Genomic DNA, 25,000 nt, shown 5'->3' with positions numbered 1-25,000 from the left:
AACTCTCTAAGTCAAAGAAATAGGACAGAAAACATTTCAACACAAAATGAAGTCCTTTAGGTTGAAGAAGTTTATATGCATTATAATTTTTTCTTCATTTCATCTCATGTTGGTGAGAACTTTATCTTGGGCAAACAGTGCCTTGCCTTAAGGCTGGTGTCTGAAAGACAGTGTGATCTAGTAAAAAACCCACCATTTTGTTGGCCATATCAGGAGCCCAGTTTGGGTTTTTACGAGCTCTACATATGAACAGCTCACTATGAGTGTTGCAGTGTTCACTGCTCTTTCCCAAGGCTCCAGTGGGCTTCACCAGGCATCTGTTAAGGTGGTGTTTAAATGTCATTTACAGAAATGCACTCAGAGGACAGCTCTGGTGGTACATAGATATTGCCATGAAATTTCAAAATTAGAACTATGAGGAAACTTTTAAGCATGGGTTACACTAGTTAGAAAACGAAGATCATCTTTCTACTATAAAAAATTAACAATTTTCCTGGTGGTAAATTATGAAGGGATTTTATTGTACCAATCCTTCTATAAATCCATGAAATGGAAATCACACAAAGAGAAAGAAGCCGAGCATCAGGGCACACGCCTGTAAACCCAGGCCTCTAGGAGGTTATGGGAGAAGGACGGCAAGTTAGAGGCCTGTAACAGCTTAGTGACACCCTGTCCTAAATGAAAAACAGCAAATAGGGTTGAGGATGTAGCTTAGTATGAAGGCTTTGTGTACTGCAAAAGAAAAACAAAGTTTTGCTGACTTATGAAGAATGCTAAATTTTTATTGAAAACATTAAGGCGGAAGAGTAGTGCCACAAAAAGGTTTCCGAGGCTACCTGGGTAGAAGAGATTGTGTGAGTCTTACTATAAACTTCTTGCTGTGTCAGTTTCTTGCTTCCCTGAACTGGGCCCAGGTTCTCTACCAGGGACCAGGGGCATCTCTAGGAGCAGTTGTGCTGAATAGGAATCCCTCATACTAGGGATCATCACTCGAATAGGCCAATCACAGCAGCTGTCTGGGTTTGAATATTTTCACCTGTCAAACAGGACAATAGACGTTCCACCTCAGAATTACTGAATGGATCATCAGTGGGCTATTTGATGTAAACAACCTAGAGACTACAAATAGTAAATAGTATCAAAGTCACTGTCATTACTATACAACTGGGCACTTGGGTTAGAATCAGAAATCCTGAGTTTGAACCTCACACTGTAGGGTGTGCCCTTCGGTAGCTGAATAAACTGGATAAAAATCCTAATATCACATTCTGGGCCCATAATAGAAGTTCAACAAGTATTTGCTAGTTCTTATGTATCTAGGGTTAGGGCTGTGGAACAGCAAAAAGTGACATAAAATATAGGTTGAGCCCTAGATTTTACCTAGATGAGACTATAGATTAAAAAAAAAAAAACTTCCTGGGATGACCTTGTTTCTTATTTTTCCTTTCTCCTGAAAGTTGAAGTCAGATCTCTACTGTATTTAATTAGGGATTCCTCATATGTTGTCATTAATTAAGGTTAGTTTTACCTATGCTCAAGAAAGGTAAAACAGTGAGTAGGAAGTGGTTTAAATTTCACAAGTTTAATATGATGCTGATAATTTTACAGATGTACTATCTCGAAGTGTATTAGAACCAGACACAGAGAGGGAGGTAAGTATCTGCTTTGTTTACTTGTCCCATATCCTTTGGAGTGTTGTGCTCAGCTCTAGGCAATAACTGCAAGGACCTTTGACAAACTAGGGCGTATCAAGAGAATGACCAGAATGGTGTGGATGAGCTCATCCACATGTATGCAGAACATCATGTATGTAGAACAGTGTTGAAGAAGGTATGATATAGGGAATACATAGGATGTGCCTTCAAATATTGGCATGACTGACTTGTGGAAAGCAGAGCACTTAGACTGCAGGCTCTGCAGAAGGAGAATGTGACCAGCCAGTAAAACTCAGTATGAAAAAGAAATGAGAAACATAGCCAAGGAAAAATGGAACTGGCTATCTTAAGAAAGAGAAAGTGCCTTGAGAGGGGAAGCATTCAGTAAGAGACCAGATGGTTATTTGTTGGGATTTTCATAGAAGAGCATTCTACATAGGGTGGGAAACTACAGTATTTAGTCACAAACTCTCTCTAGCAACCAAGAATATCACAGAGTAAATGCTATGTAAGGTCTGAGGTAAACTCTAACAGATGTGATGGACACATAGTAAAACTTACAATCAGATTGGAGAAATAGTAGGTAGAAATGCGAAGTGGTAGGCATTTAGACCATGAAGTGATAGCAGTTATCAGAGGTGGTTAGAGAAAGTGACATTAAACAGAGATTAAAGGGACTGAAGAGTCTATGTTTGGAAAAGCATGAGTGGGCTGAAAAAAGACCATCTCCAGGCAGAGGACAGCCCATAGGAGGAACAAGTTGGAAAGGACGCCTGTACCTCTGCTGACTACAACAAGGAGGTGGAGCTGTATTTCAAAGATGGAAGTTTGGGGCCATGGAATGCAAAGGTATTTTTCATATTATGAAGTTCAGTTGGTGCAAGATAAAAGATGAAAGGAAGGTAAATGAGGAGATAGGAGGGCAACATAAAAGGCTGTAAGGGCCCAGACAGTTGACAGTGGGTTGGACAGGGGAGAAGTTATAAATTCAGGTTATATCTTAAGATGGGGAGATGGAACTGGCCAATGGGTTGGCTATGGGGGCGAAGGTAAGAAAATATTTAAGTTGGGTTCTTCCCTGAGATGTGGTAGTTGGTGAAACTACTTGTGGAAACAAAAGAAAGATTTGGGAAAACTCAAGATGTAAGCTTTGGAGGCATTAATTTTAGATGCCTGTGACATGTCCAAAAGAAGCCATGTCAATCTTCTGGCAAGATATGAAGCCAGAGGTCAAAGGGAATGGCCAGGCTGGGGATAAGAAGCTGTCATTTGAATAAAAGTAAGACCTACTAATATCATCAACAAGAATTTTTGTGAAGATCCAGAGTAGTAAGGGCTATAACATTGTATGGCTAAACAAATATTTAATAGAACTTTTTTTTTTTTTTGCCAAGACCTCTGCTTGGCAGCAAGAAAAACAAATATAAAGCAAACAAACTAAGAAAGACCAGGAATTGATCTAGCTGGCAGAATTAGACTCATTTGAAAATCCTGAGGTGTACACAGATATTCAGCAGAAGGAAGATGATAATCCTACACCTCGATAGGGGTCAGCCAGGCCTTTACTCATGGACACGGTGACATGCACGGCAGGCATTCGCCACAAGAACCAGCAAACAAGGGATACCCTCAAATGCCTGAGCCCTGACCTTCAGCCACAAGAGCCCTTCAGTCTAGGGGAGCATTAAATAATTATTTTTGGAAATCTCAGAGAGAAAGGACTGGCAACTCCACCAAGTCCTTGTACATATTAAGTTTCAGTGTATCCATCTTTATGCTCTGAATTATCATACACTTGCAGGAAAAGTAGTTTGGAAAAAGTAACCTAGTGAAATATTTCATATGGTTATAGTTGAGTCTAGATTTATGGAATGGTAAGGATGGAATACTGGGCTTCATTTATTCACACATATGTTTGAAATCTTGAAATCCAGCCAAGTGTAATGGCACATGCCTGTAATCCCAGCAATTGGGAGGCTGAAGAAGGAGGATTGCCATCAGTTCAAGGCTAGCTACAGGTACCGAGCGAGCCCTAGTCAAAAATAGAAACCTGAAACCAAAAAACCCCCAAAACCTTTGAATTCAAGCAACAAGGAGAGTTGGATGAACTTGCCTTTGGCACATCATCCAGCTTGTACAGACATGATTTACTGCCCCTTCCCCAAAGTAGATTCAGTTTTAATCCGACCAGGATGCAGAATTCTATTTTCTTCCAAGCAGTGCCTCTCTGTTGGCTTCCATGTTCTGTTTCTTACTGTTCTCTTTCACATCTCTCCTGATACTAGTGGCTCTGCAATTGCCCCATGTTTTCCGCACTCTTTGCACATTTCACCTCCCACGGATCTTTCCTTGGCACCTAGCAGTTGGTTCAGTGCTCACTACTTTTATATGTGTATTGGCTTTAGTGTTCAATTTGTGTATGTAAGGCCTTTGGAGCAAAGAGTTGGCATCTTCAGGTCAACTTCCCTAAATATTTAAATGTCAAGGATTGTGCAGGCACACATAAAAAGAATGAAGAGTTTAAGTTCCAAGTCTCATGATTTAAGGATGTACAGTCTACTGTGGGAGGGAGAAACACTGCTCAATAGTTCATGAAAGATTGCAAATAGATTTTGAAAGAAAGGTCTAGGGAAACACCCAAAAAAGAGGATGGGTTAATTTTAAAAGAAGTTGGGAGTTAGAAAACCTTCAAGGTGTGTTTTCTGGAAATAGCAATGTGAAATCAGAGGCCCAGAGTCTAGGAACAGTGGTCACAACGAGAGAAAAACTTCTGGGAGAGTAGGCCAGAGCAGCTTCTGAACGCAAGTCATGTGAGCCTTGACTGCCTGCTGTACAAGAAGCTGACATTTATGCATGAGCAAGAGGGATGCAGAAGGCTTCTGAGCTGGGGGAGGCCTCATATCAGCAGCTTGGTTACACCCAGCAGAATGCAATGAAATAGTCATGTGTAAGTAAATGCTTTTCAATGAACTGAAAAATATTATAGTGGCTGTGAGAAAAGCAGATAAAGTCAAAAATTTTAATCTTGAATTCAAGGGTGATGGATATCATTGGTTACTCCAAAGAAAATAGGTTTCACATGGGAACTTAGGGTTGGTTTTTGGAGCAAGAAGAATTAGATTTATCCTCTCTTCAATGCCAAAGGACAGAATGGGATCCTTGGCTACACAGGACTACAAGGTGGTGATTTGTTGGGATAATGTTGGGGGGCCACCTTTTTGTCAGTAATAACCTGGAGTGAATATGTGGACCACATGAAAGTTGGGGTTCAAGAAGTTGCTCCCAAAAGCTGGGTCCGATGAACTGTACTAAGTTACAATTAAGTTTTCACTCATGAATGGGAAGTAAAGAAAGATAAGTTTTGTGGAAGCAGAAAGCAGAATTTTGCTTTTTAATGGATAATCTCGTCTCGTACATGTAATTGATTTTTCATTTTTTTCAGTGTTAAATTATTTCTTCTCTAATAAGATGATGCTTGTGAGAGATGACAATTTTTGTTTTGTGTCCTATAAGTGGCTTTCCTTGGTAGTGTAAAACACTGCCCAATGTCTACACTCTTATCATTTCTTCGATACTATAGTGATCCATGATATTAGGAGAAGTGACCTCAAGAGAATCTGTGTGCTCTCTGAAGGAGACGAGTAGCTGTAGAGGAGGGCATAGCAAAGGTGAGGATTCCCTTGCTGTGGATTCAGGTCAGTGTAGGTGACCCTGGTCCTTCTCACTCCTCCCTCTTTGGGACTTGGGAGTTTAGGAGTCCAGTGTCTTCCTTGTCTAACACAGGTGCTCCCTCACTACAGCCTCCATATTTCCCATGATGCCCCAGCCGCAGTCCCAGGGTCCCCGCACAGTGTCCACCTCAAGCACAGTAGAGTGGATTGGTGGGGACTGAGCCTGAGCTCCCGCTCGAACTCTGCACTCACCAGTTGTGAGGCCTTTGACAAGTCTCTTAGCCTCTCTGTGCCACTGATTCATTATCTATAAAAAAGATTTTTTACTAATACTGATGACAGAACCCAGAGCTACTGTAGCAGAGCCCCCCATCAAGTCTCCCTAAATTTCCCAGGCTGGCCCAGAAACTTGCAACCCTCCTACCTCAGCCTGCTGAGCACGTGGGGGGATAGGCACGCCCCGCTCTGCCTGGCTGAGATGGACTTTCCTAAGCAGACCTACATTGCTCCAGTGAGGATGTCATAAGTCATGGAATACCATGGGGACTTAGGGCAAGGCTTGCCACAGCTAGTAAGTACTCAGTAAATGCTCACTGTTAGGATTATTCAGCATGGCACTTGCACTGCCCTTTCGTTTCCCAGAGTGAAGAAGTACTGTCTGTTCTCACGACCCTGCTAAGCTGAGGAAGCTCCACAGCATTCATCCGTGCATTGGTTCATGCACTTTCTTTGCACGCTTCCACAGGCACTTGTGATGGCAGATGTTGCACTAGCTGATGGCGTGAGATCTTAGGACTGCTGATATCATAATTTCTTCTTATTTGCTTTCTGTAGTACTTGAGCATTTTGAAACCACTCTATTTGAAATGTGGGTGGAATTGAATCACTGATCGTGGTGATATACTTCCATTTGCTGCCTCTAAGACTTTCATTAGTATCAGCCATAAGACTACTGAATTGAAAGTCCATGGCTTAATTTGTACTATAGTTTGTATGGCGGGCTAATATTATCTAGTTTTTACAATTCAGAGGGAATAAAGACAGGAAGGTACTGGATAAGGTACTTATAAGGTTACCATCTACATGGACATTGGCTGGATATGATTGTCCACAGGACAATCACCAGCTGAGGATTTACTACATTCTCACTTCTTTGCAAGGTTCTCTTGAACGTTGGCTCCTTGCCTTTCTGAACTATTGCTGGAAATACAGGTAAAGAGAAGAAGGAAGCAAATAAGAGTGGAGAAAGATTGTGAGCCACAGAAAGAGTGACTTGGCTAGTGCTATGGGGATTTTCTTTATAAAACATTTCTCCAAGGAAAAAATTCTCATGGGGGTAGAGAATATGAGGAAGAGGTCTTATGCTTCGTCTGCTACACATGTGTAGTAAAGAAGGATTGATGATGTACGTAAGTTTCCCTGTCCAACCTTCCTTTGAGGACTCTGGGCCAGTTTACCATCTCCACCTCATAAGAGGAAACGGGTTCCTTTGATGAGGACCCACGCAGGCCTGGCCTCTTTTCCCCTGGGGAGAAAGCAGACTAGGTGTCACTTTCTCTTAGACCATGGGGACAATCACAAAATGTCACTAGAACAGATAGCCCAGAATTTCACTGCAGGGGCTCAATTCAGAGGTTGCCCCATCTTTTCCTTTCTTCTTGTCTTAGAGAGTGGGCTTTGTTGACATACCTGAGCTTCCTAAGTTCAGGCTCATCAGTGGGAAGCTGTGTGGAATCATCTGAATGCCTTTTGGTACTCTGAGTGTAAAGAGGAATGGGCTGCCTGTTGGAACATCTCTCTCTCGCTATCTTGAGATTTTCTGCTCATTGCAATGGAAAAAGTCAAGTGTGGTCTGGCCTAGAAAAGGCAATCCTATGTAATTTGGGTCAGAACCTGAACAAACAGAAGAGATGATGAGCTCTGAAGTGAAGTGGAGAGAAGGGAGACAAGAAAGGGGAATCCTACCCAGAACTCCGCATGCGCCAGGACTCACCAGGTGATTCATTTTATTCCTAAGACAGTCTTACAGCACGTACGGCAGGACCTCTTTTGGAGGATGAAAAGAAGATGCAGGAGAGACACCAAGCAATGACTGTTAACACTTGCCGTGATTTTACTATGTCAGGTCCTGTGCTAAGCACCAGTAATGGCTCACTGAATCACTTAGTCATGGAAATAAATAAGTTTACCTCCCTTCATATTGGGAAAACTAAGGGTTAGAGACACAAGGTAAGTTGCCCAAAATACTTTCGCTGTTCACCAGCAGACCTGGGGTTCATAGTCAGTTCTGATCTTCGGGCCCTCCCATCGACTGATGCCCCCCACTGCTCGCTGCCTGCCAAGATCACAGCGATCATACATGTAGGAGGCAGTGTTTCAACTCAGGTCTGATCGACACCAAAACACATTTTCTTTCCAAACCCTCAACCCCTAGCAGAGCCAGGATGGGTGTGTGTGTGTGTGTGTGTGTGTGTGTGTGTGTGTGTTCTGGAATTTGGACTCAGGACTTTGTGCTTGCCAGGCAGGAGCTTGTGCTGCTGAGCTATCTCTCCAGCCCCAGGATATCTACTACTTCTCTCTCCTAGTCTGTCTTTACATTATGGCAGCTGCCTTCTCAGAAAAGTCAAAAGACATAGCAAGTCTGAAATAAATTTTTCTGATGAGTGGGAGGGAGGGAGATACAGAGAGGGAGGGAGACAAAAGGGAGAGAGAGAGAGAGAGAGAGAGAGAGAGAGAGAGAGAGAGAGAGAGAGAGAGAGAGAAATTTTTGACAGAAACAGCCTCTTAAGGAAGCAGCATATAAGTTGTACACCAGCAGGGGAAGCAGCGCTTTGGCGGGCGAAGCGCAGCTCGCGCGGCTGCTCGCGCCTAGGTGAAGGCCCTTCATTTCCGGCGCTGCTAGTCTCCCATCCATCGTCGCCACCTTCCTCCCACCTCTCCTCTCTTTAATACGCTGCTTTGCCTTTTATAAGCTTCTCAGCCAGACGTGATAAAAATGGAGCTCTAACAGGCGTAAATGCATGTTTGTCTTTGTGATTTCGCTGGGATTCTGAAAAATAAATGGGCACTCTGGAGCTCCAGCCTCTCGAGCTCCGCAGTGTGCACAGGCTGGGAAAGCGGCCTGGTGTCCTGTGCTCCCGCTGTTTCCCGGGAGGCTTTAAGACACCACGTTAGAAGGTGCAGGCATGGGCACCTCCTCCTCGCACACCAAGGTGGGGCACTGCACGGAGCAGGGTTCAGAGTAGGATTAGTTCCTAAGCTGTGTCTCACCAAACATTCAGAGAATCTGAGCACAATGTTAACTCCCTGAGTCTACTTCTTGAAACCACGAGGTGAGGGGCCGATGAACCCATGTGCATCCCCAGTACACTGAATGCTTTGCCTGGCACACAGTACGTGTGAAGGGGTGCAAGGGCCCCCTTTGCCACCTCCCCACACTTCTGATCCTGTCTAAAATGATCTGCTTTTCATTGTTGAAGGAAATGAAAAATGTGTGGCGTTTTAGAAAGCCTCCCAATCCCTAAGGCCGCCTTTGGTCCAATCGGTTATGGACAAGCAGAGAAAGCTCAGCACACATTGGATGTGCTCTTTCCCACTATTGGGTACAGGGCAAGCTATTCACCCATGCAGTGTGGCCCTGACACCGGGTGCCTGTGCCCCCGAGCTACAAATGGTGCAGACTCTCAGGACACAAGGACTCCCAGGAGTTCATGTAGTGCAGACAACGAGCCACTCTCCTTTGAGGAATCTTGGCCTTCCTGTTGCCCTCTTCGCTTGGTGGGTGTTAGTGCCAGTGCATGAGTGTGTATATGTGTGAGCCGCAAGGTGGACCTCAAGTGCGCAGGTGGTGTCTGTCTTCCGAGGCGCAGTCCTTTCTCCTTCATACGTCCCTCCCCTACATCCTGGGGTAAGCATTCTTGCCTAGGGGCCAAGAAGAAATCTGGACTAAGGCTGTCTGAACAGCAGCTCAGGTAACCTGGGGCTAGCTCTGGAGTCTTCCTATGCCTTGATTTCCTGAACTGGAAGATGAAAACCGAGTCTCCTTCACAGCGCTGCTGTAAGTAAGACACTGTGCGTCACATATTTTGTAGCAGTGCCTGGAATGGCCAAGCTCCATAAATATTAATGACAAATCTTATTATTGATGCTACTAAAATGTTTCATCAGGCCCTTACCATGGCTGTCTGGAGTGCTGGCCTCATCCCATAGGAAGCTTTCTGAACCCTCTCTCTAATCCATCCCATATGTCCTGGATTGAGAAAGCTTCTGTACTAATCCTGCTCTCCTTTGGCAAACCTGCCTCTATTCAAACACATGGGTGCACACACACACACACACACACACACACACAATTTCTTTCTCTTCCTCCCTTCCTTGTTCCCTCCCTCCCTCCCCCTTTTTTCTTTCTCCCTTTTAACCCTGCATTCCCTCTCCCCCTTCAGCTCTTCTGAGAATGCAGGCAAACCCAGCCTCTCTGCTCAGAGAGCTTTGTCTCTGATCAGGCCTGCCCCGGGTCACAGAGTTCATGGGGTTACCATGACAACGAGCATCCCTGGCTACCCATCAGGAGGCAAAGACCAATTGAAAAGGACTGTCATTTCCCTGGGACATACTGTATTTATCTGCAGCAGCAGGCCCTGTACCAAGTACTACACTATGGAAAGAGAGGTTGTTACTTGTGAAGGTGGGAGGGAGGAAAAAGAAATATTAGCGTTTTATTTTTTTAAGCATGTTCTTTGTGGAGGAGGACCACAGATTGTTCCCAGAGAGACATTTTATTTCTAATGCAACCAGTGTGTGTGTGTGGGGGGGGAGGTGGTGAAGGGTGAGGGGAGGGCTTGTGTGCATTTCTGATGAACACAGTTAGTTCCACAGAGAAGGGAAAAATAAGTTATTTGACTCTGGAGTGACTCGTTGGTAGGTCTAATGGGAGGAGCGGGGTGGAAAATGAACATTAATGACTATCCACCGTGACAGGCAATTTGTGCTGTTTTATCAAATCAACAAAGAAACTGCATAAAATTATTCCAATTTTACAGCTAAGAAAAGAGAGGCTTATGAAGTTACAGTGGCCTATCGATTAAGGTCCTACTGATAAAGTAATGGACTTCAGCTGGGGTCCTCTGCCTGCAAGAGGTGTGGCTCTGACACTGCCCCACGCGGCTTTCCTGTCACTGCCCACCCTGCTTATTTTCCTTCTCCTTTGGGGCCTCCTGCTCTCCTTCCTCACCCCACCTGCCAATCTGTCCTCCCGAGACTGTATTCATCCTCTTTCCCTGATGGGTCCGTATAGAAGAGAACCGTGCCAGGACGTGGTATGTGTGGGGGTTGTTCAAAGTGCAAGTTGCTGCACCCGACCCTGAACCTGCATCGTTAGATTATCAGAGGGGGTCTCAGGACTTGGTGGGGATGTGTGATGCCGGCTTCCTTGGATGATTCTGCCGCACACATCAGGTGGGGGACGAAGCTCGGCAGAGCCACAGAGTCAGCACCCCACAGGATGGCAACTGCTTTTTGTTTTCCCAATTATTTTCTGGGTCAATATGATTCTTTTGTAAAGAGAACTCCTTACAACCTTCTGTAGCACCCAGAGGAGCACGGAGTGTTCAGAGAAGGCCCCCAGGCCTGAGGTTACAGTTACATTCTATGGCCCCAGAGCACGCAGGCATGTACGCATGTGTGTGTGCATGTGTCTGTGTGTGTGTAGGATAGCAACACAGAAATGGTCAACCTCTGAAAATGAAAAACGTCCCCACAGAAATCTCATGATGTCTCTTCCTTATGGAAGAGAGTCACAGGCTTTAACCTCTCTCCTTTCTTTAGCCAGATACCAATATGAATGCTGTAGATAGAATTTTCTAGCATAGGGTTGAAGGGAGAAAGTGAGACCAAAATACTGAGAAATTTTGAGCTTACGTTAAGACCAACAACATCATCAACAACAACCCAAGATACAAGCAAAATACGATCCATGCAGCAGGAAGACGGACAATCAGGCTGGTGCCTGGTGTCATTCCCACTTCAGTGCCAACAATCCCCACCTCTCCTCCCAGGGCTCTTCCGTAGCCTCCTAGGTATTCCAGGAGTAAAACTGAGGTATCAGCAATTCCTCTCTGTGGAAAGTAAGTCCCAGGTCGTCCCTTGATCTGTCATAGCCTGCATCAGTTCATGCCCGGTCAGTTCTGCAAAAGCTCCAAAGCCTCAGAAATCTTACACAATGGTCTTCCTGCCCAAGCTTCTCAGTTTTAAAGAGAAGGTTCAAACTTAAGTTGTTAACCCTCCAGAAGAGAAACTTAATATTATTACCCTATAACACAGGCAGTTGAGCTTAACCTCTCTATCTGTTAATATGCTGAGCTGTGAAAGGGCTCAAGTCAACAACTTCTGACATTGCCAGTCCAATGGATAACCCACCACTACTATGGACTACTGGACTATATTTGATTATTTTTGCTGAATTCCCACACCTACAGTATTTAAATGGCAATGGAATACCCATCTCTGACAAAACTAGACAAAAAAAAGAGGATAGAAATGAACAACCATTTTGTGTCTGCATATGCAAAATAGTTAGGATAGATATACAGATACTTTCTCTTAATTTAATGAGAAGAAAGATTTGACTAATAGTGTTTGGACAGGATATCATGTCTACATCTTGCACGATGAATAACCACTATGAAGTCAACAATATGCAATGTATTAATTATTGAAACTGTCCTATTAATTGGTTTTGAAACTGTCTCATTGCTATTTGTTTCTCAATAAAAATTAATTAAAAAAAGAAAAATAAATAAAGTGAAGATTCAAGCACAGACCCTGTCACTTTAGCCATCTGTTCTCGTCCTTTGGTGACACCAATGACCATGTCTGTCATCTCCTTCTGAGGGGACTGTAACAGCTACCCGAATGACCCTCTGCCTGAGGCCCTCCTCTTTGTTAGTCACATTATAATTCAGTGCCACCTGTATGACCACAGTCCTTCCCTGTCAATGGCCTTCAGCGGCCTCTATTGGCATCCAGAAAAGCATGCGGGGGAATTGGAGACCTTTCACCATGAGAGCACAGCTACGCCTACCTTCTCATGCGCTGGCCAGGAGCACGTGCCCTTTACTGCTCCCCAAGACCACACTTCTGTTTAGCCACCTGTGCCTGTGCCCAGTCTTTTCCACCTACCCACATCTCCCCAGTCACAGTTCTTCAAGGCCCATGTCAAATATCTGCCAAGGGCTTCTGGCTCTTCTATGTTACTGATAAAATAAAAGGTGCATAAATGATTTGGCTCATGAGATGTACTTTATTGTGTATCATTTAGTGTCTGGTGTTACATTAGAACTGTCTCTCTACCACCCCTGTAGTGCCATACGCAGGGCTTTTCATGGGGAATGAATTCAGTGTGTATGCGTGAAGCTGAATTAAGAGGGTCCCAGGCCTACCCACTGTGTGCTCCTGTCACCTTGGCCCATACGTCTGGCATGGACAAGACATGTGACAAAAGACAAACATGTCATGGTCATGGAAACCAGGAAGACTCTATGTAACTACAGTCACAGTTAAAGACCATAAAGACCAGACTTTGACCAATGTCCTGATTAGGGTATTACTCTTAGCAAATCCATTAAACTCCTGATAGATGAAGGAGAATTCTTCATTGAAAATTTTACTAAGGCCAATCTGCTGTGAAGTCCACCACACATGCCTACTTAGGAAATTAGAACACATCATCTCTAACTGAAGGGCAAATTTATCATCATAAAAAAGAACTGTTTAGATCAGTAGATATGTTTAGTTGACAACAAAAGGCCAATAGATCATAATTAGTGGATTTACCAATTGCCTTTCCCTAGTGAGCAGCATTGTCAGTGTAGGTCTTTATCCACAACCTAAGGGCTTATGAAACAACTCAGCCCCTAATCCAACACCAAACATGCAGTGACAGCCAACAAACAGCATCTGTCTCTAAGAAACACCACCTGTCCAAATGGAAAATCAAGCATTGAACCACCTTGCTTCATCGGAGTATTTGTTCAGAGTGCAGAAGATACAAAAAACCACTCAGTCATTAACACAGCCGTTTAGTGTTCTGTGGGGACTGTGACTTGGGTTCTGCCAAGTAGAACTGGCACATTTAGGAGGAGGAACAGTTGGATCTTAGGTATCAGTCTTCTGGTCTCCTGAGGCAGAGCCAGGTGCTATGCTTTGGAAGAAACTGGAGCCTGCTCAGGACAGGTTGGAAGGAAGGAATGTGCCACAGGTGTGGTGTGTTCTAGCCTTATACAATGCAAGTGGCAGACAGAGACCACCAAACAGATCCTTTCTGTGTGTAAGCACAGGTACTGAGCCCGGCGAACATCTGTGTCAGGCTGCAAAATCCCTGGCTTTTATAGTGTAAAAGAGAAGTTTCTCGCAATGCCTGGAGTGCACTGAAGCACATTTCCATAGCATAAACACCTCTAAGTGTTTTTTTTTTTCCTCTGGGAGTGGCTGATCAGTCCTTTAAAAAGTATTTGATGATTCAAAATAACATAAAGAACAAACTGATTTGCTTTCCAAGACCACACTGTCAGGCAGCCATCAGTCCCTCTGCAGTGGTCCAGAGGAGACACAGCCTGCTGTGCACGCTCCCTACTCACCTTCTGTCTCTGCCAGGCAGAGCTCTCGTGGGTCACCTCAGTGGAACTAGCCAGCTGGAGCAGGGAGACATGTCAGCGGCCCTTGCTCTGCCATGACGCTGGCATTTGACAGGACCTTGGTGAGTGACCACTTAGGGTGTGTGAGGCAAAAGTAGGATAGGGACCTGGTGTGTGTGTGTGTGTGTGTGTGTGTGTGTGTGTGTTCACTATAACTAGTGTTCCATGGTGTGTTTCATGGAACCTCTACACTCTGATGGATTTCCCCAAGGTAGATACTCAAGGTCATCTTAGCATGAACTTTGGTCTTCTGATTCATCGCCAGCTGTTGTCAGGGTCATTAGCAAGCACGCCCCTGAGAAGAACAGAGTGTGGTGAGAAAGCAGGGAATTGGCCAGCATCTGGGATTCATGACACACAGGTCAGCTTTCAGTGTCCTGAAACATATTGCTCTCTCCCTTTCTCCTTCTCAAATTTAGAAGTATAAGTAAAGAATTAGGGTTTTCTGTATTATGGGGTTGACTTTTTTCCTCCAAGAATTTAATACAAAAGGAATCTCTGAGTGTGGGAATCTATAAAAACTGTTCCCACTTACAGTAGTGGTGCTCGGTGCCTTCAAGTGGCATCTGCTTTTGCAGTTTGCCTTCAGAGTGGGAATGGATATTCTGGGCTCTAAGAGTATTTGCTTCCTTCTTCAGTTTGTGGTTAGAGACCTGGCCCACGTGAATAGTGCAGAGAACCTGGCTAAGTCCCCTATCTTGCCTTTAATGGTGCTGGTGTCAAAAGTCCAACACAGCTTCAGTGATAGCCAAAAGCTCTGGAGTTTGCTGGCTTGGCTTTGAGGTCTGGTTTCAGCTCCTTGGCTGTTGGTTTGGGGAGATAACTTATCTCTGTTCCTCTGCTCGCTCATCTGTAAAATGGGGATAATTTAGGGAAGCTGTGAGGATTATGTCCACACCACATTGGGTGACACTCAGGCACTCATGCAGTGGTGGCTTTTATTGGTGAGTGCAGATCACCTTGAGTTTTAGGCTCAAGTCATGCAAATTTCCGATATTTATTGAGTTGTCATTTTCTCTAAGCCCCTGTGTGTGGAATAGGCTAGCCAAATGCTGTACTGACCACCTCACCTTCTAGTGTCTTCTTTTTCTTAACTTTGCCAAATATTTAGATCAAATGATGCCCCCGACTCTTAAAACCTCCAGTAAATTATAATACTGCAGGGCCATTGATGTTTTGCACCTACAGTTCTGTAATTTCAAAGCTCTTTAGGGGGATGTTCTGTGAGTTTCTAAGATGAAAATCTCTTCTTTGATGAATATGATTGTCTAGATCTTTAAGTTTTGCTCAAAGTTGTACAAAAAGGCTTTAAAGTTCTCCTAGGCAAAAATCTGGTAGATAAATACCAGGTTACTAGGTTTCCCTTCATTAGGTCATATTAATCACGTCGATGTTCCAGCAGATATCTTTATTCTTTTAACTCTCAGACAGTTATGTAGAGTTCTTCAAAGCATTTTCATTGCTTTTTTTTGTGTGGCAGGCTCAGCCCATCCTGGGGGCAGGGCTGGCACAGCATGTGGTGCTGGGGATTGAACTGTGGTCCCTGTGCTTGCCTAAGCGTGCCTAAGCAGGTGTTTTAGACCACTGAGCCATCTTGCCATCTCTTTCACTGCTCTTTGAATAAGGACAAACTTCCTCTACAAAATTCTTTCCTACCTTGCTCTCCGATCTCGGCTTCCCATTCCTTCATGCCTGCATCCTGGCATCCTTTAGTTTCCTTCTGTTCTGTAGCAAGCTTGCTGTGGTTTCTTGCCACAGACCTTGCATGCACTGTTCTTTTGTCGCTTCCTGTCACTCACCTGTTTACTGCTGTCAGTGTGTGTCCTCAGCTTTGGAAAAAAGCACCCTTGGAGAGATCCCCAAGGCAGGACCCCATGTCTACAGCAGACTGGATTGGACCATCTTATACCAGTGAGTCTGAGACCTGACTTGGTCTTTATTGTTTTGCAGTTTCAATTGGAAACCACTATTGATTTTCATCTATTTAACCCAACAGAGATTGAACTTTCAAGTCTGAGGGTTTGCTTTCCATAGATTTTAGAAAATTCCTCTAGAATATCACCTATACTCCATCCTCCAATACTATGTTGCATTCTCTATAAAAATAAAGATTTCACAGCACAGAATATATTTCATTACTGTAAATTCTAAATCAAACATTATCAAAAATATCTGAGCTTTAGCGACAAATTTTTCTTTTAAATGTTTTTTTTTTTTTTTACTACTTTTATGTGTCTAGCTGTCCTATTGGAGCATGTAGAGTATCACCTAATTTGTAGCTTCACCCTGCTTATGGTAGTCCCAGAATAATTACTTTAGGTTTTACATTTTGATTTCCATTTCTGTTTTCCTCCTGGCCCTAGAGATTTACTAACTTGCATTTAAAAGGCTATTTGTTATATCTTGTCCAGCATATCTAAGTTTCATAGTGAGAATTTTGTTTTGGCCACATCACTGGAAATAGCTGCTCTCTAGGGCCTGTCTTATAGGTTGTCCTAGTATGTATCATAATTGTTACAAAACATTAGATAATATCCATTTATTTAATGTCTGTTTCCCCACAATAGTGTAGTCCATGGGCAAAGGGCCTATATCTTATTCAAGGCTGTATCTCAAGCTCTTACATCAGTGCCTCAAACAGTGCTGGAACTCAAGCGTCCTGAAATGAGTGAAGCTGAGGCAGAGGTGCCTGGCTGTTGCGTCAAGCTGGGCAGTGAGCCCCTCCGTCCTCCTCCAGCCCGTATTAATACTTCTCCTTGGAATTTCACCCTTCCTTCAAATGATTTAATCCTTCTCTAAGTGATGTAATTTCACACTAGTGATGTTTCACTGTCCTTTCAGTTACCTTCTTCACAGATCATCCTACTTGAATCCATAAGCACCTTGGACCAGGTCTAGGGGGATTATCTGCTCTCTACAGCTTAGGAAATAGAGGCTTGGGAGATGACATATTTTACCACCTGTAAGACAGTCAGTCAGTAATGAATTCCAGAATTAAATCTAGGTCTTCTGTCTCCAAGCCTATAGCATTCATCCTCAGTTCTTCAGAATGAATACCAGAGCTTCTTTCCATGGAAGTAAAATCCACTTTGCCACTTTCCTGAACTACCTGCATCTTATGAAGGAAATGAGTATGTAGGTAAGAACACGTGCTGTTATCAATTTGGTGCTCTTTCTTAGGAGCTATGTGGATTTCTACAACCACAGCCTCAAGACTCAAACTACTTAGGGCTTGTCAGATAGCTCAGTGGATTAAAGCACCTGCTTAGGGAGATGCAGGGACCAGGGTTTGATTCCTGGCATGCCTTGCCAGCCCTGCCCCCAGGGTTCACTGAAAGGGCAATTGAGACTGGGCGTGGTGGTGTGGGCCTGTAATCCTAGTGTGTGGGAGGCTGAAAATAGGAGGATTGCTGTGAGTCTGATCTGTGTAATGAGACCGTGTAGATTCTGTACTAAATACATTAAAAAAAACCCTCAAACGACTTGATTTTTTTCAATCTGGACAATGTGGTTATGTTTCTTTTGAGACAAATATTACAAACCATCTCTGTTTAAAAATTCAGGTTGCCAGAGAACCTTGTTTATAGCCTACTTTGATCCATGGGTATCGGGTAAAGGATGAAATATTACAGATCACAGGACAGAAAGCACAGGGCTCACTGACGTCTAACACACATGGAAGGATAAGGTGCGGGGTGGGGAAGAACACGTGGGCAGTGGCAGTCATGGCGAGCTGAGATCCCCGGGTCAGCTTCCAACCTCAGGGCTGAAGGTCTCGGGTAGCTGGACTCTTCCAGGCCCAGAGGTGTTGAAGAAGAACTCACTTGGTAGCTTGCATGGTACATTGGAGCCATGTGGCAGACAGAGCAGCTTTCTTCCTGAGTTGGGTGCGGGGGAGGAGAGGGAGTAGGAAGGAAGCAAATCCTGGCTACTTACCTCAGGGCGGACCCCTTGGGTGTCGCAATGCCATAGCCTTTGGAATCCAAGTTACCTCCCACTTTCATGGTGTCACAGGGCTTCCGCTGCTCAATGTATTCATTCATGGTGGACTCCAGGAGGTAGGCATATTTGCCTTTGGATTTTCTCACTCGGATCATCCCCTCCTCTGTGGTCCGCACAAAAACTGATGGCTCTGCTGACTTCATGTACGTCCACATCTTCTCAAACACAGCGATTTTCGATCTCTGGCGGAGGGCAGGAGCAAAGCCAGAGTTAAGGACTGGCTGTGCTTGCCTTGGGGTCAGCATGCAAGCAATGAAGAGGTGTGCATAGCTTGATCACACATTTGTAAGCCAGATTAGCTCAGGAAGAAACACATTATGAGTGATTGCAAAATAAGAGGCTCTAATTAGGACCAGTAGGTTCCAAAGTACAAATATCTTGCAAATACAGAATAAGCAGAGGAACTCAATTTTTAATTACTTCTGAGTAATTATATTCTGTCTAAATATGGGGGAGAGTTAAGCAACTGGATACCTGTCTGGCTTTTAAGGACCACACTGAACCTACCTAGTCTTCAGCAAGTTTACATTGATATTTTCCAGATAAAGAAGAGAGCTGAATATCAGTGGAATCTGAGTCCCTCATTGGAATGGAAAACTTGTGGACTGTGGGTGGCCAAGGTCTACCCCTCCAGTCTTGTAAGGTTTGCTCTCAAAATGTTAATTGTTTGAGAAAGCCAATAACCTGGAACCAAATATCATTATTTGTTTTCTTTTCAAAAGCCTCCAAATCTAATCAAACTGCTTTCTTCATTTTCTTCTAACTCATCTTAGGCTGCCCCTTTGGGATTGTGCTTAGATAGCTTCTTCTCCTTGACGCTTTGGTCCTCTCCAGCTGCATCGTTCTCTTGTGTTCACAGACCAGATTAAATCCTGTGTATTTGGAGAATAGCTCAGCTTCAAGAAAAATAGTTTTTAATCTTTAGCAGGCACTGGCATTGTGTACAGAGACTGCAAAAATACAGGTTCTTTATTGTAAATCTAAATATTTGATTCAGGAAACTCTACCAGGTGGTCTAAATTTGTACTACGAATGGTCTTTTGTTCATGTCAAGATGTCAAGTGCTATCTAAGAGTAGAAGATGTCTTCTCTCCAGGGGCCCTCACAGAAGCTATCTGAGCCCTGTGCACATAGCAGGCCTCTGGTTGGCATGTGTTACTGAGGATTACAAATCAATCATTTATCTCAAAGAGACTTTCAAAAATATCCTTTTCCTAAGGAATAGGTAGGCATATTTTAGGGATACTGGAGTCTACCTTTTGGAAATGATTTATAAATAGCCAAGCATTAAATATGTATAAGGGTCTTTTTTTAAAAAAATAGAATTATATAACCTATATTTACAATCTATGTAATTTAATTTTTAAAAAAATAGATTATAAAGCTCCTGAGTTCAAATCCTGAAACCAAAAAGTAGATTATATATTTATTTAATATAAAATTATCATGTGTACCATACATCATTTTTCTGCATGCACAAGTATCAGGTTTATGTCCTTGATATCAATCAATATCAAACATTAATAGGATATCAATATATAGCTGTCACTTCAGGTAACAGGTCTGTATGGATATTTAGGGTAGAAAAATTCTGTATCTGGAGAAAACAATACTGGAAATAATTATTGCAAAGTACAGGGAGGCATTTGGCCCAGAGAGTTTTAATTTTTACTATTTCATCATTAAATAAACCAGATCATTGGTCTCATGATATGGCTCACAACTTGGAAAGGACAACTGGAGAGAACATGAGGATCTAGTCTTAGTTTTTTTAAGGAATGGCTTGCTATATGGGAAACTTCCTTCTTGTTGGGCCTAGCTTTCCTATTTATTGCATGAAGAGTTTGGCACGTTAACCTTTAAATCCCTTGCTAACTTGAAATATCTTATTCTCTGTGCGCACGTGTGCCGTTCAAGCAAGAATGTCTGTGTGAGGAGTAGAAAGGAGCAGAAGGGGAAGAGAGAGTCTAAGGGTAGGGGAGAAAATGCTTGGCCCTCATCACAGCCTGTCCGGTGTATTTAATACCCTCTCAGGAAGCGGCAAAACAGATACATCCGGCTGTGACCAGATTTGCAGATGATCTTCTGGGCATAGAACCAACAAAACACAAATTGCAAGATGCAATTTGACCTGACAGGATGGGCGCAGCAGGGAGCCGGGCCGTTTGCAGGTGGAGCAGGGAAGCCCTCTGGGCTGCAGCATGCAGAAAATTAATATGTCCTCTCAGCCTCGCCCCAGAGCCTTGGACTCGACAGCTGTGCTCACGGGCACTGAGAAGATCGGGAAACCTAATCTCAAAGAATGTAGAGGTAGCATGAGTGGTGGGGAAGATTGGACGCATACTTGGGGTATTTGTTGCGGGATATCGCCTATCATCTGCAGCTCCCACGGCCCTTCACCCATCTTAATTAAACTATAGATGGAGGATTAAGTGACTCTGAACGGGGACTGCCTGGGAGCTCTGGGCTGCCATGGGGATGAGATGATAGATTCTGCAGAGAGGGGAAGTGGAAGAGTCTCTGTCTCACTATTCCCTCCTTCTGTCTTGTAGGGATGGTAGGGGATCTCATCTCCCTTCTCACCATTGTCTTGGTGGCATACAAGATCAGAGTCACAGAGAGGGAAGGCACATGAGACAGATTTTAGCAGTGCTCTGCTTCTGTGGATAAGGAAACAGATCCATGACATGATTATGAACTACCCAGGGTCTTGCAGCTTGTCAGTGGGAAAGCCAGGAGTAAAACCCTGGACTCACCTTCTACTGTTGCGCTACAACTACTTTTCTCTCTCATTTTAGGTTTTATATCCTATTGGCTGCAGGATCATGGGTAAATAATAACCTTTCTGAGCCTCACCACTTCTCTTCTGACTACGATGATAGTAGTTACCCATCATACAGTACTGCTGCACAGACTTATGGGTAAAAGCTAACCAAGTGCTTGGCATGAAGAAGGCACTCTGTAAGTGGTGCAATTACTACTGGTAATTATTCCTTTATTGAGGGTTTATTTTAGGTAGCAGTGCTACGTAGATGCTTCCTTGACACCAGTTTCTCTTCTTATATCTGTGTTACACAGAAGGCATCCATATCAATCACAGAATTTTTTGAAAAAGCCTAAATGTGACCTGAGAATCCCTCTCAACACAGGATCGAGTAACCACTACTGATCAGTCAGAGCCAGCATATATCTCAGAACCTATTCCCCAGCAATATAGTAAGCTAGCTGAAGCACAGACCTTGGAGACTATACACTGCTTGGGTCCCGATTCTTTGTGCTGTGAGTGGGAGGCAGTAATAGCTCAACTGATACTGTCATTAACACAGAACTTTAAAGTCTTAAGTCTCATCAGTCCATCCCATTAAGCAAGGCTGGACCTTGATTTCCCCAAGTATTAATTGAATAGAATAGACTCATCCACAAGTTCACCTGATACCCACAAAGATCTTTATAGGAACATTTGTTATAATGGTATCACATCAGGACAATGTGGTTCAGTGGAAAGAATACTTGGATTGAAATAAAAAAAAAAAAAACCCTTAGATTTAGTTTCTTCCCATGACACTTGAATTTCCTGAATCTAATTGAATCTAATTTCTTATCTTTGGGCAGACACCATAATCCTTGTTCTGCCTTGGGTCACAGATCAAATATAAATGAGACCACAGGCCTGAAAGTCCTCTGGGACCGACACAGGCTGCGCATATCTTAGAGACGGTGGTATCGTTGAGTGGCCTGGGTTGTTCTCCGAGTGCAGCAAGGGTTGGGGCATAGGACTGGTTTCACTGACAATTGTTAGCTATCTCCTTCCCACTTTTGTTGCAGGCTAAGAAGGTTGCAGCATCATAAGAAGATTTTTCTGCTAATTAGCAAGGTGAGTTTAAGCAAGTCAGGCCTCTTTGGAAAAATACAAGTTCTGACCCAGTGACTACACAGGTACCCTTCTGCTCTGATCTTTTGACTACAGAGAATTGTAGCTTTGATGGGCTCAGGGAGGGCCCAGAAGCTGGTCCCTTTCCAGTTGGTCACACAGAACAGAAGCCCATGACTGAGGCACTGCACACAGGCCTCAGGGGCTCCCTTGGGGCCTGGGCTCTGCTCTGTGAAGGTGCAGCGAAAATGCATGTGAGTCCATGAGGCCCTCAGCCTCCTCGCTGAGCTTCACTCCCAGCTCATTTCGCTACTAACTGTCTGTGACCTCAGGCTAGTGCCTTTGCCTCTTGGTGCTTCTTCTACAAGATGGGACAGCAATGTCTGACTTCTGTCTATTGAGAAGTTTAAGTGATGTCATTCACCTAGGGTGTGCCTACCACAGGACCTGGTTCATGGTGGGGGCCGAGTCTGTGGTAGTGATTATTTATTAGTTTTACTTGGTCAAACTATTTTAGTTTCATGTCCCCAGATGGACATGCCCACTGTCTAGGTCTCTTGCTTTTGGGCTTTGGTCCAAGTTGTTCCTTCTACCTATGATTTACTTACCCACTTAGGTCTGACCTGGTTTTATGATATCTAGAATGTTTTCAGGTCAACCCTGAAGCCCTAAGGGTAAGTGGAGCTGCCATTCGTGTTTTCTGCTTTTCCGTGTATTTTAGTTGCTTTATCTCTTTTACCCTCACAGATGTGATCTGAGACAAGCATTTTTCTCCCTATTTTAAAGATGAATGGAAATGGCGTTAAGGAGGTAAGTCTGCAGAACAAGTCACTCCTGGACTCCACCCACCTGACCTGAGCCTGTGCTCTCTGTGGCCCGTTGCTATCTCTGTTCACAGCTCCAGCTGGAAGCCATCTCACCACCTCCTTCACTTTTTTCCTCTCTCTCTCCTGGCACAGTTTAATGAATTGCTTAATCCAGTTATTTTTTAATATACTATCTTCTCATTCATCAGGCTAACAAACATTCCCTGAGCTCCTGTTGTGATATTGAAGGGAACTCAAAGAGCACTGTCTCAGTCTTATCCATAAAGTATGCCTAATCGATCACTAACAAGACTGTTGCATTCTTGTGGGGACAGATAAGGAGTTGTCTTTAATATCCTTTGAATCTTTCAGAGAATTAGAATGGCTTAGCATGTGGAAAAGGTTTAAAACAATTTTGGAGCTTTGAAGCAACTGCACAAGTAGAAGTATATATTTCCCAGGGTTGTAGAAATCCCCTTTATTAAGTCTTCCTCACTGTTGGGCTGAACAAGAGCATAGTGCCCATTCTCTGAGGAGAACCTAGATCCTGAGCTCTGGGCACCAGACACAGGGCTCCCTGTGACAGTGCAGAAGTGACTGCTAGCTTTGGATTCTAGCCCATCATGGAGCAGAGGGCTTCTGAGGGTGAACACCAAGAGTGAATTTCAGCATTAAAATCCTCTCCTGAGCTTCTCAAAGATGGAAATATTGAAGACAGTTGAGCACCTGTAAAAGTTAATATAAGGAGGCAACAGACCTGCATGAATTAAATGGAAAGTCATGTCTTCTTGTGTATTTGTATTTGGGCTTCCTGGAAAGGGGAGTACTGAGTTTTCCTGACCTGCACCTGGGTAGCAGTTTCCCTGCCTGCCTGTGATCTTATGCTCTTTAGTGAGAAGGAAGTTCTAATGGCAGTGGTGGTTCTCTTGTGAGCATGCCTCAGCATGAGGAGCCTTACCCTGAAGAATTCCTTAGTGGATCCTGCTTCTAGGGTCCCATAGGCGATTTCTGTCTGCTTTGCTAGGTCCTCTGCACTCTCGATGGGAGACACCATCCTCTCCACAGTCAGGAAGGCAGCCAGATTGGCTGTATAGGAGGAGATGATAATTAAGGTGAAGAACCACCAGACACCACCAACGATGCGTCCAGACAGGGACCTGCAGGCCAAAAGGAAGCGGTGTCAGAAAAGCAGCACAGGCATCAGTTGCAGAAGGCTGTGGGGGGAAGGGCCGAGGGCCAGGCTCAGCCCCGTCAGCAGAGCTGTCAGAACCTATTGCTCCTTTCCCTTCTGTCAGCAAGATGTGAAAACTCAAATGTCAGAGGGAATCCATGTTTCATTCTTTATCACAAATGAGGAGCTGTGGGATTGTTTCTCTTCAGTGGTGATAAAAACACACAGGCACACACTCCCCCTCACTTTGCATGTACAGATATGCACATCAAGGCGATCTCCCCCAGAGCACACACATGTCAACACTTGTCCAGAGAAATCGCTAATATGTGTAAGCATCCTTGCAAATCTTAGTTACATAGATACTAAATGTTTGTGCCTATATATGAATATATACATATGAATATATGAATTAAAATAAATCTGTATACGTGATAAATGCATTTGACAGGTCCAGAAATACCGCTCAGACTGTCTTCTCCTTACTGCCCTCCTGGCCTCAAGGTCACTAATGCAATGGCCTAGAAAGAAGGGAAGGAAAATCACATCGTGTGTAGAAGGAGAACATCCACACTCCAGCCACTGAGGGGAGTGCCACTGTGGGGAGTGCCACCATGGGCTGTGGGAACCAACCCCCACCCCACCCCAACAAAGATTTTGTTGAAAGAAAAAGATCAAAAAGCCAAACACAAAATATTTTAGGTGTGTGAATTCAGCAAAATAATCCAATATAGTCTGGTAGTCCATAATAGTAGTGGGATATCCATAGGACTGGCAATGTCAGAAGTTTTGCTGAATTCATGCACCTAAAATATTTAAATGGCAATGGAATACCCATCTCTGACAGAACTAAACAGCAAAAAAGGGGGATATAAATGAAGGATCATTTTGTATCTGTATATATAAAATAGTTAGGATAGATATTCAGCTACTTTCTCTTAGTTCAGTGAGAAGAAAGATTTGTACTAATAGTGTTTGGACAGGATATCATGACTACATCTTGTACTATGAATAACCACCTCGAAGACAAAAATATACAATGTATTAATTATTGTAACTGTCCTACTAACCTGTTTTGAAACTGTCTCATTACTATTTGTTTCTCAATAAAATTAATAAAAAAGAAAATAAAAT

General features: G+C 43.7%; 1 protein-coding gene across 5 annotated transcripts in view; it reads right to left on the bottom strand.

Moving 5' to 3' along the window:
* The window catches only part of Gria1 (glutamate ionotropic receptor AMPA type subunit 1), a 322,606-nt gene that overhangs the window by 20,243 nt on the left and 277,363 nt on the right, over positions 1-25,000 (bottom strand). For all 5 annotated transcript variants that reach the window (XM_004629373.1, XM_004629377.2, XM_004629374.1 and 2 more), the window contains 2 exons: positions 23,654-23,852; positions 17,953-18,200 (listed from right to left, as the gene is read on the bottom strand). In XM_004629373.1, the coding sequence (XP_004629430.1) occupies positions 17,953-18,200; positions 23,654-23,852 (447 nt within the window). The remainder of the gene's footprint in view (positions 1-17,952; positions 18,201-23,653; positions 23,853-25,000) is intronic.

Source organism: Octodon degus, unplaced genomic scaffold (assembly GCF_000260255.1).
Source record: "Octodon degus isolate 3935 unplaced genomic scaffold, OctDeg1.0 scaffold00029, whole genome shotgun sequence".
Lineage (NCBI taxonomy): Eukaryota > Metazoa > Chordata > Mammalia > Rodentia > Octodontidae > Octodon > Octodon degus.
The sequence above is the reverse complement of the archived record's forward strand: the minus strand, read 5'-3'. Positions and strand labels throughout refer to the sequence as shown.